The 19,210-nt window shown below is 39.5% G+C and overlaps 1 protein-coding gene across 2 annotated transcripts; it reads left to right on the top strand.

The window, feature by feature from the left end:
• Positions 1–2,014: 2,014 nt before the first annotated feature.
• Positions 2,015–17,283, top strand: smurf1 (SMAD specific E3 ubiquitin protein ligase 1). Of its 2 annotated transcripts, none has more exons than XM_040123368.1 (18): positions 2,015–2,273; positions 7,939–7,977; positions 8,861–8,969; positions 9,252–9,385; positions 9,567–9,632; positions 9,777–9,852; positions 10,561–10,772; positions 10,883–10,967; positions 11,516–11,662; positions 12,055–12,286; positions 12,723–12,826; positions 13,847–13,961; positions 14,077–14,255; positions 14,409–14,546; positions 14,711–14,831; positions 15,069–15,270; positions 16,455–16,530; positions 16,619–17,283. In XM_040123368.1, exons 1-18 carry the CDS (start codon positions 2,219–2,221, stop codon positions 16,716–16,718), a joined length of 2,190 nt encoding a protein of 729 aa, XP_039979302.1. In that variant the 5' UTR covers positions 2,015–2,218; the 3' UTR covers positions 16,719–17,283. The 2 variants fall into 2 exon arrangements, with proteins under 2 accessions (XP_039979302.1, XP_039979298.1); XM_040123364.1 differs by having other exon boundaries at positions 16,446–16,530.
• The last annotated feature ends 1,927 nt before the right edge of the window (positions 17,284–19,210 follow it).

Here is a 19,210-nt window from a genome sequence, read left to right as displayed (position 1 = left end):
TTGTAAGACTAAGTGTGTATGTGTGAGCCTAGCCTAGTGTCCGGCAAGCTGTTTCACTGCTTATGTGGATTTACTTTGCCCTGTAAACAGGCTGGTGAGAGGGTCCATTGTTCCAGCAGCTAATACTGCAGCCATGCAGCTAAACCCAGTGCTGCTAAAGAGCCAAATCCCTCCAGCCATTATCCCCTTTCACCCAACTCTCCTTCAGCCTTTAACGGACTGTACCAGTGTTTTAGCGCACTCTACGCTATACTTAACATTCCTGACAAACAGTTTATAAAGCATATCATATTAGATACAGTTCTGTAATTTCTTCAGCTTCCATGCAGCCACTATTCTGAGTTCTAATCTGTAGATCAAACCGCAGAGTATTGTGTAAAGTCTTCATCACGCTGCATTCAAGTGCTCATGCAAGTGCAAGCGCTCCAACATCTAAGAAGTAGCTGCCACTCATTATTTAGGTGGACAGCACATCAGCATATATTTACCTTGACATTAACTTATTTCACTGCTGGTGACTTTTCATTAAACTGTTGATCTACTTAATTAAGATGCAGTGATGGGTGATAGGTGAACTGTGCGCTGTGTGTGAACACACAACCTGTGCTACTGAGTTGACCAGTCATCCACTGCTGTTTAATCTCTGTTCCCCCAGATTGAGTCTTTATTTCTGGTTGTTGGCTGCTTTGGCAAAACAGCATTGTACTTACAATCTAACATATGTTTAGGGAAGTCAATATTCCAATCAACTATTTTTCCCACACAGATTTTGGAAGAAATATTTAATAAATCCTTTTGGATGGGAATAAATCTATAATACAGAATAATAAAAAAAATCAAAGCAGCTTCACCTTTGAACTGATTCTCCCCTTTATTTCATCACTCTATACATCTCAGCACTGTGTGCCTGCATTTCATTTGAATACAGACACTACCAAACATCAACCGTGGTCTTATTGTTTCTCTGTTTTGATCTTAAAGATCACAAACCTCCTGGAACAAACTCACAGCTTGTGGGTTTGAATTCACTTTACAAACAGCATCACTACTACGCTTGCTGGTTCAATTTTGGTCCTGATGATGTCTGCAAAGCTTCAACAAGGATGAATATTTCAAGTGCTTGGTAGGAAAAGTTAAATAATGAGACAAAAAGAGGATACGAAGGCCATCCACCAATTTTTACTTGAACTACTATTAATATTTTGGACTTCACCATTTAAATAATGGAAAACTGTGTAAAAAGTGGTGGTGTGGGAGGGTTAATATTGGCAACAGTGAAAAACAACTAGTTGTTTTGAATGGAGAGATTATTGATGAAAACCCACACATGCGAAATGTATTGATTTTTGGGAGATTGTGCAGGAGAAGAGAATAAAAATGTGGAAAAGTGTGTAAAACTTTCACTTAAAAATGCTTAAAAACTTTCTACTTAGTGACTTCGGATGAACGTGATTGGGAGCAGACAGATCAATATCTTTAGGAGTACAATTTTTGAAACTAAATATCTTGGAGCTGTTGGTATTAAAAAACTTACTGGAATACTAGGAGAAAGCAGAAAACAGAAATCAATACTAGTTTAAACAGCTGGCAGGGTATAGTTGTTTGAAATGGAGAGGATAACTAAAAGGCAAACTTGCTAAAAATCTGAGAAATGTGTGAGGGAATATGTACATGTCAAAGAAACAAAATGCACGTTATTGTGATCACTGATTTTATCTTATCTGTTTATAATCCTGTTGCATTTCTCAATTACAAATGTTTATAGTATGATTAACTGTGTTTGTAATTCATAAAGTAATTCAACAGAAATCGTCAGTTAATGTGAATAGGCGTAAAGGATCAGGGGGATTTCCGTTCTTAATGTAATGTAGGATACAGTATCTAAAATAAAAGTAAAACAAAAGGCCTGAGAGTTTCATTGAAAGAACCTGGTCTCTTGGGTCACGCCCACGCTTCCCAGACTCGAGCACGTAACGTTATACCCGTTAAGAACATGACGTCAGTACGTGGTTGAGCCTGCCCGAAAATGTTCTCCCGTGTTGTTGGGTTTCGAAGGAGTGCGGGACTTTGCCATGAAATAATACATTTTTACCCGTGAGGAAATAAAAAACCAACCGCATGATTTTAAACTGAAGTTACTCACTTTCCCATTAAGTGGTGAAACTGTGATTTTGGGACACTCCAACGGGAAGTTTGTGTGATCGTTTTTCCCGGAGTGATGTCGAATCCTGGGACTCGGAGGAACGGGTCCAGCATCAAAATCCGACTGACAGGTAAAAAACGAGACCGAAAGAAAGCGCTTACGGTGCATGTTTCAACTGTAGCTCAAATATTATACCCACTAACCACTCTTGTAAAGTGTTGATATTAGCAAACCTAACAAGACACAGTGAAGTGTCTTGGGGGTTCTCGGGTCTGCCTTTTGCCCAAACATCCGGTTTTTGTGTGGCAAACACAGAAGCACAAGTGTTAGCTTGTTAGCTGAAATGCTAGCCAAATTACCAAAAGGACAGTCAAAAAGCACTCCACTGTCCTATGGGTCTCAAGGCTCACACGTCTGACTGGTCAGGGCACTGGAAACACCAACGCTTGAAAACCATGTTCAGAAACTTTACCAATTGATAACACTTGCCTCTTAGCCAGGTAGCGTTAAGCTAATAGTAACATTGTAGTTAATGATGACCGCTAACGCTTGCTAGCTAACGTTACACCCATTTTTTTGAGCTGACCACCAGCCGAACCCATCGCCTGACCTGTATGCGGCGGGTTCTGTACCAAGGAGGGAAGCTAATATCGAACAACAGACTCTGAAAATTGATCTGTCGATAGATCTGACATGCTATCCCAGTTTGCCCATGAGTATTGATTTGCGTTTCGCTGCTGTGTCAGCTGCAGCTAGACAAATGTCTGACTCACTGAACTTGTCCTTACCCAGAGTAGCTTGACACGTTTGCTCTTTTGGGTACACTGTATGCAACTAAAACATTTTTGTTCATTTTGGGGTCAGACTATACTCTGTAGGGCACATATGAGTCTCTCTCTCTTTCTCTCTGTCTCTCACATACACACTCACACGTACACACTCGCTCGCTCACACACACAGCTGGAACAATGGTTTTTACTGTAGCTAATGTGACCCCACTGGGCATCCAGGGGCCTCTATTGAAATGGTAATGACCACTCTGTGGCGCTGGGCAGACGCCTTGTTCTTCTGATTAAAAAAAAAAAAAAAAAAAAAAACACACCAAAATTGCTAGCAGACTTGATGTCGTTTGTATGGACCAGAGTATGAGGGAACACCATGTGTATGACTGTGATGGATGTCTTTTGAGTAAAAGTGGTGTCCTAAATGCAATTGAAATTCTGCCTAAAAATGTCCACCACATGCTCTCTGCTTATTTTGCTACTCTGTTACTCTTTGTTAAACTCGATTTAAAAAAAAAAAAAAAAAAGCAGAGCAGTTAACATTTTTACAAAAGATAGATTCACGGATCTGACACACTTTTTCACTTATCACAATGTTTGCTCATTTCAGTTTAATTCAAGTTTATCTGTGTTAAGTATCACATACAGTGTCTCCACAAGCCCTGTAAGAAGACAAGGAAAACCTCCTCGCAGAAGACATCACAACATACAGTAACGGACAGAAGTAAAGAAACCTGATAGAAACGTCAGGAGACAAAATTCAAAGGAGGAGTCGAGGAGCAAAACACATTGAAATTTTCTGCTAGAAATAGAAATGATAGAAAATTAATCCACCAATTTTGATTATTGATTTATTGTATAATTGAGTAAGTCTTTGAGCAAAAGTGGCAAAAATTCACTGGTGCCTTCTTCTCAAATGTAAATATTTTCTTTTTTTGTTTTTTTTGTTTTTTTTCGTTTGTTTTTTTTACATTAGTAGGCTGAAAATTTCTGGGTTTTGGACTGTTGGCCAGACAGAACAAGACATTTGAAGATGCCACCATGGGCTATGGGAATGTGTAATGGTCATTTTTCACTATTTGATCACATTTTGTAAACCATACAATGAATCAAGAAAGTTTTTGGTAGATTAAGTGAATATGAAAAAAATATGTTGAACCCCTATTCACTAAATACAGTAATAGTGATCTAAACCATCAGGATTATAATAAGTCCGATACTTGTGTATAGGTGTATGTGTGTGTGTTTAAACCAATCGGCCATTATTTTAGTTTGAATGCAGAGGTTTTTGACCCTCATTGTGTCCCACCCCCATAGGTATGATTGGAATTCTAATTGGGTGAGCAATGTATGATGAGCCAATGGAAGCGCAATGCAGCCCGGCTGGCTGGCGCGCTGTTTAGTCTGTCAGAGAAAGGGTTTGTTTGGCCTACTTCAGAAAGGCCTGTGTGTCTGTGGCAGGGACACAGACAAAGACCAGGCAAGTTTGACGTTGGTTCACATTTCAGAGATTGGGTTGTGTTTATATAGATGTGTTTTAGCCAACTAAGAGGTGATTGTTGTGTCTATCTGTCTCTTTCCAGGATAAGCTTAAATAAGCCGAAGGAAAAGCATCCTGGGTATAAGAAAATTGTCACATTATAACACGGTCACATGGTCCAGTAAGATGTGATTAGACTTTAAATGGAAACACTTGCTGAATCTTGCATCACTGGTTTAGCAGGGTGTATTGAACCTAAATAGTTATACCGGCAACAAATGTTCGATCAGATTCTTAGGTGTTTGTGTTTTGAAATAAATAGGTTTTATTGTGAAAAAGGCCATCAAGTGAAAGAAAGAATGAGTGATTCAGCAGGATAATGTTACTTTGCTCATGGAAGCAACATGTGCTGCTCAGGCTTTGGTGCCAGGTAGTCTGATTGAACACCAACTTGTTCAAGCACCAACACAGGGCAATGTCAGGACAGCAGGTGATACTCTCAACAGAGGGAGGGAGAGAGCTGAAAAGAGCGCACAGAAAGGCTAGAATGAGGAATAACTAAAGGAGAAATGAGTGGAAGAATAAAAAGGTTACCCAGGAAATGACATAGTTGTTATCTTACATGGGTCACTCTACTTCACTTGTAAATCTGTGAGTGCATTTTAAAACAGTACAGTCGAGTCAGCTCCATGACGATTTTACTATTATAATTTTTGGCTCATCTAGATTATTAATTTCAGCATACAGGAACATGGCATCTTTGCCAGTTTGCTTGGCCATTATCTATGATTTAAGAAGTTTTAATGAACTTATAAGTTTTGTGGTTCTTGTCATTTACTTGAAGAATATCAAGTGTTTTCCTTTGTTAAGGTGCAAGAGTAGAGCAAAATTGAAAACCCTTGAAATATTTGTGAGAGATAGTTGATTGTGCTACAAACGTGCTGTGACTTCAAATTCCTAGAGTAGCTCCTAGCCTTGAAAGAAGTAGCTCAGTTTTTCATCATCTCCCTTGAACTGTTTCTACTTGTTCTCACAAGATTGGATGAATAGAATTTGTCCCCATGCTGCCTCTCCCCAGTTCTCAGTTTTGTTTTGGGTTTTTTTTTTTTTTAAAAGAAAGGACATAAGTGCCAAAAAAAGAAAGCGGCATAGGGGGAAATTGAGAACGAGCTGAGCTGTAGCTGTGTCTGTGTCTTTACCAGCCATGACCTTGGCAGTATGAGGAATTTCCTGAGATACCGGGAAAAAGGACTGTCACACATTCAGTGCCTCAGAAGAGCTGGTCAAAAGACAGGAAAAAAGAGAGATGGGGTGAAATTAGGAGTGTCTCTTGTGTCTGGCAAGAGATTGGAGGGTGAGAGGGGAGGAGAGCACAGCAATAACAGTTACAGAGAAAGTCCTCTCCAGCTTGTCTGGAAGAGGAGGCAGGGGCGAACTAGAAACTTGATTCTCTCTCTTGGTCGATATGTTTCTTTCATTTTGTCTGTGTAGTAAAGATGAGGTCTCGGTGTGGAATGTGTGAGTCAGGAGGAGGAGGATGAATAGAAAGGGTTGATGAGGAAGAGGGATGGATATCCTGCAGCAATTCTCCATGGGTTAATCACAGGAAATAGACCAGGCTACACCAGACACATCTACGCCACCACCGTCACCACATCCTAAACCACGGGCTGAGTGACTAACTTCCTAGATGGATGTCCGGACCCGACCAAATCTTTAATTGGATCTCAAAGCTATGATAATGGTTTAGATGGTGTTGGAAATCAGTTAGCACCAGTTTGAATAGATCAGGAGATTGCTTTAGTTTCTCTGAGCCAAGACAGTACCACAAATCTCTTTTTCTGCCAGCATCACCAATTGAGAAGGGGTGGTGGTGCTGCCAGCATCACCCTACCATTGTTCAATTAGCATCGGTTGTATTTAAGGCTGCAATTATCAATTACTGTTATTATCAATTAATTAATACTACTTTCTCAATTCATCGGGTAATTATTTTGTCTTAAAAATGTCAGAAAATTTTTAATTATAATTTTCCAGGCCTGCGGTGACACATTCAGATAGCTTGCCTTATTTAATCAACAGTCTCAAGCCCAATTTTCAATCATACTGAACAGAGAAGAACAGCAACTCCTCAATTGGAGAAACTGGAACCAGCAATATTTACTTGAAAAATGACCAAAGTATTAGAAAATAGACTAATTGATTAGTCGACTAGTTGTTTCAGCTCTGATTGTATTCCAAGATACCCCAATTTAAAGCTCAGGAAAATATAAACAGGCGGAAACAGAACCTTCAGAAATTCAGAACGAGGTATGGGAAGACATTCCACCCAATCTACGTCTCAATCCCTCCCCCCATCCAACTGGATGTAGGTGATTGATATGATATGGTTACACATTCCTCCTCATTGATCAAATGTGCTCCCGTTTGTCTAATTTTGAAAGAAAAGAGTAGAAAAATAGGGCCAAAGGTATTTCTTAAAAAAAAAAAAAAAAAAAAGTGGGAGTCACATTCTCCCACTTGTTTGTATCTATGAAATATGGTAGTTTTATTTTAATTAATTGTCAGTCAGTGTCAGTTTATGAGTTACCTACTGCAGTTTTAAGGGATCTGAATTGCTCTCTCAGAGAGTGGCCTGTTGGCTGAGGGGTTTAAAATTCTGACCAAGAAAAATAACAACATCCTTCAGAAATCAGTCTTTCAGAAATATCTTTGTTTTTCAAAATGAGGTAGATATACAGCTAATTTATGTACATGTTTTAAGTCTTTGACCATATAGTGTCAAACAATGGCCATAAATGCAAATGTCCATGATTGGCCATTACAATCTGCAGATTGGAAATATTATTGTAGATTTCATGTCCCCCTGTGTTGAAGTCACTCTCCACTACATCAGCCTTGAATACAAACAAGCAGCTTGTTTTTGTTCAGTGTCCATTCTGCCCTATAATCAAGACTCATATTTGTGACAGACTGGACATGAATGTGTTTCTTAAAATTGGCTTATTGTGGTTCAGTTGTGTTTTGTTTTTTGTTTTTTTGTTGTTTTTTTTTTAAATCTTACAGCAGAACTAATCTAGAGTGACATATGCCAGCTGTCACACCACACAGGCTGTCTGGCAAACAAATACACTGACCCACACACACAATAAACGAAATGCTTAGCACAGACTTACAAACTCACAAAGTCTTGGTCAGTTTGAGCGCTGCTGTCTGAATCCACAAAGATGATTTGGCAGAGAAGGCATTCTGCCACTCTCACTGTGGGCGGCCTGTGTATGTGTGTGTGAGTTTGTGTGTGTGCATTGGTCCTGACACTAGCCTATACTTTACGGTTCACTCTGTCTGCATTTCACATAAATTTTCCTGCTCATTACCATCCTTTGGCATTCATATATTATCCTAACCAGGATTCTTACTCCTCAGATGTTTTTATCTGCAGCAGCATCCATTTGTAGCAGCCTACACACTGTGAGATCATTTACATATTTGTGTGTTTGGCATATTGTTCATAATGATTTCTTGTTTTGCAGTATTATGTGCCAAGAACCTTGCAAAGAAAGACTTCTTTCGTAAGTACCTCTATTGTTCTCATCGTCATGTGCATGAATCTGACATTATGATGATTGGTTAACATGAGATGATTTGTTTCACAAAGGATCTGTGTGTGCCGTCAAAGCAACACTTTTAACAAATTGACTGGTGTTGCTAAGTTGCTGTGCTGTGCTATGATTGCGCCATGCCTTCCCAACGTGCCCTCACAGCAGGGAGGATAGCTGTTGACCTGTGATAACACCATAATAACAAGTTTGGCTGGCCTGCCTGCGTACACTGCAGCAATTGACACACAGGCATTTGTTGATGTTCTCAAAGCTTCTGTGAACATGCCAAATTTGTTTTTATGCTTCCACGCCGGCGACAGTCATTGCTAGAGGCATTATGTTTACGGGTTGTCCATCCGTGCGTACATATGTTCGTCCCATTCCCGTTACCGCAATATTTCGGGAACACCTTGAGGGAATTTCTTCAAATTTGGTACAAACGTTCACTTGGACTCAAGGTTGAACTGATTAGATTAACTGCAACTTGTCTGGTTGGTGGAGGCATACAACCACAACGTGGTAGTTCTAGTTTTTGGTTAGAGCTGGTCAACGTAAAACGTCAGAATCCAGGTTATTTACACCTCTATCGCCATCCTATGATTAAACTGTGCAGTCCAGGTAATGTTAATAAGTGTCAACCAAATAGAAATTGCTATTATTGGGTCAGAGGACAGCATAACAAAAGTCTAGTCTAGTCTAAGATACTGAAAAGAATAAAAATTCAGCTGAAAATCCTCTGCAATGGAGAGCTTGGATTTGTTGTGGAGAGTGTTATATGCAGCACTCTATTACTATCTTCTTTATGAGTTAATTTAGTGGATGCAAACAATTAATTTGAATTATTTGCCTGCAGGCCTGCCAGATCCATTTGCCAAAGTTGTGGTGGACGGATCAGGTCAATGCCACTCTACAGACACAGTCAAGAGCACACTGGACCCCAAATGGAATCAGCACTACGACCTGTGAGTCTCTAGCACCACACTCACAACTAGTCTCTCTCTCTCAATCTCTCTCTCTCTTTCTATCTATATATATATCTATATAGATATAGATATAGAGATATATAGATATATGATAGATTTATAGATATATGATAGATATATAGATATATATCTACATACACAGCCATATTTTGTACATATATCAATGTTTAAAGAGGGTGCTTATTTAGTAAATGTACTTTTATTGATTGAATTTTTTACTTTTAAAGTAAAGACATAAGAATGTAATGATTTTTCTTTCAGTTACATTGGAAAGACAGACTCCATCACTATCAGTATATGGAACCACAAAAAGATCCATAAACGACAGGGGGCAGGCTTCCTGGGATGCATACGACTTCTTTCCAATGCTATCAGCAGGCTAAAAGACACAGGATGTAAGTCTACCTGTTTTTTTTTCTTCCTGCCCTCTGATTTAACACAGACATAAATGCATACTACTCACAGATGTTGCAGTCTAGTCTTTTACACCTTTTATTAAGCACAGTTGTGTCAAGTGAGGAATTAATGACAAAAAGGTTTTGGTTTTGATGGATTTCCTTACCCCTCTCCTTCCAGACCAGCGTCTAGATCTATGTAAACTCAACCCCACGGACAGTGACGCAGTGCGGGGGCAGATTGTAGGTAAGGCTGGACACATGGATACATCATCCTTTTCCTCCCCCTCGTGTCACTTTTCTCGCACTCTGTTCATATTCTGCCCCCCTCTCTGTCACACACAAGCACTCAATGTCATCACTCTGATCTTTACCACCTTCTTGTTTCCAGTGAGCTTACAGACACGAGACCGCATCGGCAGTGGAGGCCCTGTAGTGGACTGCCGAGGACTGTTGGAAAATGATGGGTGAGTGTGTCACCAGACATTGTGCTGCCAATGTCACATAGTAACATTTAGAGAAACAGTTGGTTATTTTTACATTATTAAATGTTTAAATATGTTCCATAAATTGTGTATTGCTTTCTGAGTTGTAAGATTTAGAGAAAGATGATTCTTGTTTTAGTCATTGGAAATGTCACATTCAGTGCTGTTCTTAATGAAGCAAAAGTGTTATTGACTTTAAAACTGTTAAAAACAAATACAATTTAGTACATTTCAAAATACTTGATATTTTCATGAGGGATGGAACACCATTCTTCCAGAAGATAGTCCCACATTTAGCCCAAAAATCTCCTATAGGTGTTGACTGCGAAGTCCAAAAGCACTTGCATTTGTAATGTTTCTGAATTTATTTATTCAAGTTCAGGTTTTATCTGTCTGTATAATGTAATGTAAGGACAAATGTCAATCACAGGTAAGTTACAAGGTGATTTCTGAAAATTCTCTTAAGTGATAAAATTCAGTCTTATGACAATGCTTAAGTACTTATTTATCATGTTGGGCAACAATGTGAAGTAGGACAGAGATCCATTCTGGACCTTTGTTCTGTATCAGTTTAGTCAAAATCAGTGTTTGTTTGTATGAGTTAAAAATAAAAGTAGTTGACCTACCATGTCATTCTAGTAAAACAGAGAAAACAAGACATCAGTGAAATTTGTATTTGTGTTTGTGTAGGCCTGTGTTTGAGGGATGTTTCAGTGAAGAGCCGCTGCCCTACTCTGACTCCACTGGAGCAGCGGGGGGCGGGAACTGCCGGCTTGATTCCCCCAGTCAGGAGAGTCGTCTTCAGACCCAGCGAATCAGAGGGCAGGACCCCAGAGGCCATGGCCACACCCCTCAGAACAGACCTCATGGGCACCAACCGCCTGACCTACCAGAGGGATACGGTCAGTCACACATTTCTCAGACCAAATCTTGTTTATACTGATATTTATCTGACTTAATCTCTCATGTTAAAGTCGTGTAATATCTTCCTTTTGTTTTCTTTTTGAAACAGAGCAGCGAACAACAGTGCAGGGCCAGGTGTACTTCCTTCACACACAGACAGGCGTCAGCACCTGGCACGACCCTCGGATACCACGGTACACTTACACCCTACTCCCCTTACATCTAGTCCAAGCGTAACCTGAAATGAGATGAACCTTGAATAAACCATGCAGAGAAACTAGGTCATTGCAGCAGCAGAGGATAATACAGCAGATATATACAGTATCATCTTTGTAATGCTATGTAATTTAAAGGATTATTCTATTTTTATAACAGGGAAATTTCACATTAAAAATCAATGTATGAAATGAGTATGAAAATGGGTCCTCTTTTTCTCTCATGCACCAGTAAACAGAAGAAGAGCAAAAATGCTTCAGGATGTTCCCTGTTAGACATACAAACACCCTGCTTATGTTGTTGGTCTTCAGACTAAAAAGGCTGAAAATCCAGATTCTCCTTAGTTTATTCTGCACTAATTCCGCTGACAGATTAAGGGAATTTCTCAGGTTATTTCCTTGGGCCCCTCTGGGTTTTAGGTCAGTATGATGGGTTAAGAACATACAGTATGTAGGATTAGAAGTTTTAGAGGGAAGTCTAATTGAAAGCGCAGCAGTCTCATTCTGGTTACTTGTCACTGGTGCAGGGACCTGGCCAGCGTGAGCTGCGAGGAGCTTGGTCCATTGCCAGTGGGCTGGGAGGTCCGGAGCACCGTGTCTGGCCGGATCTACTTTGTGGACCACAACAACCGAACCACACAGTTCACAGACCCACGACTACACACCATTATCAGGTACTGGCATGCACATAAACTAGGAAAAACTGTCATATATACCCCACTGGCAGACTCATTCTACACCTGGGTGGCAGACATCCCTGACACAATAATTGGTTTCAAGACTAATCTGTTGTTAATCTAATCTGTCACTGCTATAATGCTGAACTCGTACTGGATCTGAACATGACCTACTAACATTCATCAGATCTGTGAATAATGCTGAATCGTGTGATTTACAGAAAAGTGGGTTTACAATAGATTTAGCTGCTGTAGCGAATGCCCAGTGCATAAGCCAGTCTGCTCTTTTTTTATTTTCTTTCTGTCAACTAATTTCTTGCCTGGCATTTATCCCTCTCGTCATGTTGTCTCTTCCCTCATCCTCTTCCTCTGCTTCTCCACACCTCTAGCCAGCAATCCCAAGCAAAGGAATCGTCCCAAGCCCCCCAGATGGATGTGGGGGGTGAGGAGGGGGGAGGAGGAGGAGTGGGCAGCGGCGGAGGAGGAGGAGATGGAGATGTGGCAGCGCGCTACGAGAGAGACTTGGTCCATAAATTGAAGCTGCTCCGGCATGAGCTGTCCTTGCAGCAGCCTCAAGCAGGTCACTGTCGCATAGAGGTGTCCCGAGAGGAGATCTTTGAGGTGGGTGCAGGTGTGCCACTGTGAAGGAACAAAATGAACAGGTCGTGAAAGACCCTGCTGAAAGAAATCACAACATCTCTCTCCCTCATTTCTTCTCTCATGCTGTCTCTCTCATACATACATACATACATGTGGACAGATCAGACAGTCATACAAATGCAGTGCAGAGAGGTGATGGATACTGTGAATGTTTCTAATCATACAGACACATCCACACTCCTCCTGACTCCTACACCAGTCACAATAAACCATTCTTTCAGTGTCTTTTCTCTGTAGAAGAGCACAAAACCAGCACTGATTGTGCCTATCAATAAACAGTTAAACAGAACATCGCTCAGCTAAAGAACTGTGTCGAATGTCACTTATTGTTTCGTTTGCCTGTGATAATGTGTATCTGTTGATTATATGTATTAATGTTATGTGTCTGTTGGTATAGGAGTCGTATCGGCAGATAATGAAGATGAGGCCGAAAGACCTGAAGAAGCGTCTGATGGTGAAGTTCAGGGGAGAGGAAGGCCTGGACTACGGTGGAGTGGCCAGGTAATTGATATTCACATCTCTGAGCAGCAATTATAAGTCTACTTTTATAGCTATACAGTTGATAAACAGTAAATAAATAGTTGTCTATTGTAACCTAGTATACAGGTGTTTAGGAAAATGAACTAATGCAAAAAAAAGTGTAATACCTGCACATTGTCCATTTTTTTTAAGAGTTTTTTTTTTTTAATTTAAATATATTTCACTATATATGAAATTCCTACTTGATTTACAGCTTCTTAAAAATAGGCTGTCTCTCTAATAAGACAGGAACAAAATTTGGGGAGGGTTGTGTAAAACCACACACTTTTTTTCCCCCCCATATTGTCTTGAACAATATGAATTGAACATTTTATTTCCTTCCTAACGTCCAGTTAGTGAACTTACCTGCCGCAGGCCGTGGTTGGTTAACAGCTGCTTGACTGGAGCTGTTGCCAATCCTCTGTAGTGGGAGAAAAAAGACCAGACATAAAACAACTTTTAATGGCAGCTCTGGCTCAATGGCTAGTACTCACAGTATTGGTCCTCCTATTTTTAAGCAAGCCTCTTCCAGTGTTTGTTGGGCTTGAAGTGCACTAACAGTGGAGAGTTATCAAAGGAGACCTGGGTATTCAAAACGTACCTACTCAGACACTGAAATCATAGGCCTATGCAGGTTTCCTTGGGTCTACTTAAATTGTCTTTCTTGTATGATGATGTCATCATTGTTTGTCATTAGTGGAAATGTTGAATGCAAGAGAAATAGGTGATAACTGTGAAACTAACAAGGGAAAAAAAAATAATTTTGCAGCCTTCCCATTACATTAATTTATCTGTGGTATAACTGATAATATTCTTGCAAACACGGGAGACAACAGATCTGACCGCTAAAATTTTTTTGTACTTAAGTCTTTTGAGTTGTCGCAAAGGCTGCATAACAATCTAGTGGTTTTTCAGTTTTTGAGTTGTTTCCTGTAAATGATTGTCTTACCAAATTCCATGTGACTTTGGAGCATTTATTAACCATGTGATGGTTGTCTGTAGGGAGTGGCTGTACCTGCTGTGTCATGAAATGTTGAACCCCTATTACGGCCTATTCCAGTACTCCACAGACAATATCTACACACTACAGATCAACCCCGACTCCTCCATCAACCCTGTAAGTTTACACAAACACACACACATGCACGTAAAGCACTTCACAGCTGAACTAAATAAGAACACCTTGTCTGACTCTCCGGGTCTGTCTGTCTCTTTGTGTTGCTTTCTTTCAGGACCACCTCTCATATTTTCACTTTGTGGGTCGTGTGATGGGCCTTGCAGTTTTCCATGGTCACTACATTAACGGGAGCTTCACGCTGCCCTTCTACAAACAGCTGCTAGGCAAACCCATCCAGCTCAACGACCTGGAGACCACCGACCCGGAGTTGCACAAGAGCCTCGTCTGGATATTGTGAGCACGTTCACCTGCACATAAGTCAAATCAATCTGACAGCAGAGAGCTTTTTATAATGAATTCTTCTCAGTTTATGTTGTGCACTGTCACCTTTTGGACATGGATAGATTTCTATGTCAGTGGTTACTTACTCTAATACTCTTTATGCAGAGAGAACGACATCACTTCAGTCCTCGACCACACATTCTGTGTGGAGCACAATGCCTTTGGAAAGTTTTTACAACATGAACTCAAACCTAATGGGCGTAATATCCCCGTCACGGAGGAGAACAAGAAAGAATATGTACGGTAAGAACAATGAGACAGTTATGTTTCATCCTTTTTTGTGGGTGTTTTCCAAACTGTGTCCCAGATAGAGTGTAAACAATAGAAGAGCTATTGTACACAATACTTTTGCCAGCTTATTACAGAATATTTATTTGGCCTGCAACATTTCTGTTTGTGTTTTTCAGGCTTTATGTGAACTGGAGGTTTATGCGAGGTATTGAAGCCCAGTTTCTGGCTCTACAGAAGGGATTCAGTGAGCTCATACCCCAGCACCTCCTCAAACCTTTTGACCATAAAGAACTTGAGGTACATGTGCTGTCTGTGATCAATAAACCAGTAATCATAATGAACTGAGAAAGATGATATAAATAAAATTCCATATATTGCATGTCTGCATATTGGTAATTTCAGTCAACTTTTTCTAGTTTTGGGCAAAAAAAAAAATCCATCTTAATATTATGTAGTTTTTGTAGTGTTATTGCATTGTGTTTATATAGGGGCACCTTTACCTCTTTTTCACACATTCCTCTCCCCCTCGTCCAGTTGATCATCGGTGGATTGGGGAAGATCGACCTTGTAGACTGGAAGACCAACACCCGCCTGAAGCACTGCACAAGTGAAAGCAACGTGGTGCGGTGGTTCTGGCAGGCAGTGGAGGCCTTCAGTGAGGAGAGGAGAGGACGCCTGCTGCAGTTTGTCACAGGCTCCACCAGGGTCCCCCTACAGGGTTTCAAGGCGCTGCAGGGTGGGTCATGCACTGGCTCAGAGACCACACACATGTACTGTACACACATCAGTTACTGTTTATTTGATTGTAACATTTGGTCTACGCTTTCAATTTATCTTTCATTCCTGTGGATAAATAAACAAGACCTTTTACACAAATTAGCAGCATAATAACTAAAGAAAATTACAGCAGAGGCCTTGATGAAATTCCCAGGAAACGCTCCCTTTTTAGTAAGTTTGAGCCTAATTATTATACAGGTACTTACAGACCTAATGTATATTACAGCCAGGCAAATATTCATTTAGGGCTGCAACTAACAATTCATTTAATTATTGATTAATCTGCCAGCTATTTCTTCGATTAATGGATAAATTGTTTTAATCCACATAATGTCAGAAAACAATGCAAAACTCCCAGTGTAATTTGCCAGTCTGATTTTGTCCAACCAACAGTCCAAAACAGAGGTGCGATGGTTCATTTATGCCCCCAAAAAAAGGGGGAATTTTCCCATTTGATAAGGTAATGATCAACTGTTGTAGCTGTAATTAAGAGATTGTTTTCTGGCAGGGATGTCCAGATAAGTGTTTTTATCCCCATTCCAAATTCAAGTCAGTTACTTCTGAGTATGTGCCGACGATGAATCCCTTATCTAATGTTTGTATTGTTCTACACACTCACAGTCTGCGGCTGCACTTTGAACACTTCATCTAAAGAAGACTTGCATAAAAGTCTGTAAAACCAATTCAATTAAAACACGTTTGATTGTGTTAGGAAAAGCTCCACATTTAGAAAATATAGCCTGCATCACACGTTTTCTTTGATGGCTTCTGATACTATTTTATATAGTCTCCCGTTGTGTTTTGTATAAAATCCTTCAAGAGGCATGTCAGTGTTGTGATAGGTGGTTTTGATCAGGATATTGGGCAGCTTCTCTTCTTGCCCAGCATGAACAGAATAATGAAATTCAGATGCGAACACACAAATGTCCACACATTTTGAGAAGGCAGAGTTTAATTTGCAGTTGCAGTTACTTAAAATGCTTTTGCAGGCCATTGAAAAGAAATTATTCTGCTATTATAAACTAATTTGTTTGGTTAACTTGAATTTTAATGAGCAATGTTTATTGTTTAAATACTAAGTAATAGTCTGTGTACCAGAGTAGAGCAGTGATAACTAGAATGTATGTGTGTAAGGCTCTACAGGTTCTGCAGGACCAAGGCTCTTTACCATCCATTTGATAGACGCCAACACAGACAACCTGCCCAAGGCTCACACGTGGTAAGGACACATTAGAGAAAAGAACGCTGTTCTTATATCTGCATTTGTTTCAGGCGTGGAGTCACTGATTATTCTTTTCTGTCTCTAGTTTTAACAGGATAGACATCCCTCCCTACGAGTCTTACGAGAAACTTTATGAGAAACTGCTAACAGCTGTGGAGGAGACCTGCGGATTCGCTGTGGAGTGATGAATCCACAACCAAAACCAACATACACACAGTCACACTTGAGCTTGCAAACAACTCTTTGACATTTTACATATAAACACACGTAAGCAGAATATCAAGTATACACAGAGTATACAGAGTGGCCAAGCATCACAAGAACACACACACACAGTCTCTTGCCACCTCTTCACCACCGAACTGTTGGGGGTTAAAGGAGGAAGCACAGCAGGAGAAGGGAAAAAAACAAAAAAAAAGTATTTTAAAATTTTTCAAATGTTTTGAAGAAGCATTTTTATCCTTCAGTTTTAACAAGCTATGATGTCATTCTTCAGAATGTCTGACCACCACAGCGAATTTGACTCGAAGTCGCACTCGAGTCTCCGGACAGAATCGGCCAATCACATATGAGCCTGCGAACAGAGACGCTTAAATCAGATGTGTAAAGAACAAGGCGGAGACTGATTGTCTTTCTGTCTGAGAAGCTGACTGATTGCCTAGAATTCATGCTTCATGTTTAACCACTGTCCTGTATCAGAGTGTGTGTGTGTGTGTGTGTGCGTGTGTGTGTGTGTGTGTGTGTGTGTGTGTGTGTGCGCGTGTGTGTGGGTGCGTGTGGGCGCGTGCGTGGGTGCATGTGGGCGCGTGCGAGTGTGTCAGGCATGGCACCCCGTTGCGCTGTTTAAAAAAAAAAAAGATCAAATGAGCCTGCTCCTCTTTTTGGTAACTTTTTGTCTCTTCCATTTGTATCTGCGACCACTTTGATCCACTCTGATATTTTATTATTTATTACTAAGTGATTACCGACCAAGCTGCTATATGCTCTACAAAGAGCTGACACTAATCTCTTCATCAACCCTCTACCAGAGTTGAAGGGTCAATTCACCTGCAATTCAAGTAATCCACAAAGTGGGTTTTATTGAATTTCATTACATATATTTGCAGTGAAATACTCTTTTCAGTGTATGGAAACTGTTTGTGTGTTGGTGTTTTAAATACCATGTTACATGTATGAAGTGAAAGGGATCGACTTTCCCAGCCCTAATTTTACAGTCTTGACATTATGGAGAGGACCGAGGGCATGACCTTGATATTTTTCAAAATGAGCCATGAGGAGTGAAAGGAGGAGTCAGCTTCAGGAATTCTTTAGTTGTATGTGAGATGTATAATAAAATCTCATAAGCCTCATACATGTGTCATCATCCATTTCACCCACTTTTTTTTTTTTTTACTTTGTGGCCCTGATGTTTCTCTGCCCGTCTCTTTTTGTCAATAGCCTGAATGTTAGAAAAAGTAGTCATCCTCCTCAAGACCACCATGAATGAACAAAGTCTCTTTACAGTCGTTAATTCTCCATAGAAGTGAATGAAATCAAAAACTGAAATGTTGAGCGAGCAATATGGAAAACGTTGGCATCTGTCGTAGATTGGAGATTGAAGACTGTTAAGCAGTATCATTTCAATCTTCATTTTTTAAGTTCTGAGTTCACTGTGTAATGGATGCAAGAGTATTGTAACTTACTATGTACTAAACATTTATGAAAAAATACAATGTAAATAAGATTATATTAAAAGAAATTAAATTGAAAATACATGCCCTGTGTTATGTGCATTATTTTCTCTGTGTCAGTGGATAGTTCAGTATGAATACGGCTATCCAAGTGAATCAGCTAAGGCTGGTACTAATGATCATTTTCATTATTGATGAATGATTTTGACTATAAAATGTTAAAGAATTTTATTTTTATCACAAAAAAATAACCATCACTGTTTCCTAAAGCCAAGGGTAAGGTCTTGAAATAGCTTGTTTTTTTCCAACCAACTGTTTAAAACACAAAGATATTTTGTTTTTTATCACGTAAGACAAGGAAAAGCAGAAAAAAATGTAAATTGAGAAGCAGAAACTTTGTGAATTTTTAGAATTTTTACTTGAAAAATGACTGTCAACCAATTATCAAAATAGTTGCCAATTAACTTTAGGGCAACTGTCTACTAAATTAATCATGTAATCATTGCAGCTTTAAGCAGAGTAACCAAATATTCGCTATATACAGGAATGTATTAATGTTTGATTTACATTAATAGAATTATTTACATGCTATATACAAGCATAGTAGATCAGTGTTTCTCCAAGATCTACCACAGGTGTGTACATTTATATTTTTTGACATAAATAAATGATTTTTGATGGAATTAATTAAAAATCTTATAAAGATCTGTGCCATTTAGAAATACAGCCTTTGTAGTTTCTGATGATGACTTAACCTTTTATAATTATGATATTTGAAATTATGGATAACCTATTTTATATTTTATATATTTATCATTATTATTATTTTACCTGTTACTTGTGACTTTCAATAAGTATTCATGATAAGTCAATAATGGTAACATTTAGCTTGGAAGAGAACTGTCCACAGCCCTCTTCTCCGTCGTTCTTGTGGCTTTAAAAAAAAAAAAAAAAAAAACAGTGTCTGCTTGCTGGACATACCCAAGTCCTGAATCTTACTACAATTC

The sequence above is a fragment of the Xiphias gladius genome, chromosome 3 (genome assembly GCF_016859285.1).
Source record: "Xiphias gladius isolate SHS-SW01 ecotype Sanya breed wild chromosome 3, ASM1685928v1, whole genome shotgun sequence".
Lineage (NCBI taxonomy): Eukaryota > Metazoa > Chordata > Actinopteri > Istiophoriformes > Xiphiidae > Xiphias > Xiphias gladius.
This window is presented reverse-complemented; position numbering and strand designations above follow the sequence as displayed.

Excerpts from the sequence above, each read along its gene's own strand:
- smurf1 (XM_040123364.1), top strand. The coding sequence starts at position 2,219 with ATGTCGAATCCTGGGACTCGGAGGAACGGGTCCAGCATCAAAATCCGA. Across the intron at positions 8,970-9,251 it reads TGGAATCAGCACTACGACCT|TTACATTGGAAAGACAGACT; the intron begins GTGAGTCTCTAG and ends TTTTTCTTTCAG. Across the intron at positions 12,827-13,846 it reads GACTACGGTGGAGTGGCCAG|GGAGTGGCTGTACCTGCTGT; the intron begins GTAATTGATATT and ends GGTTGTCTGTAG.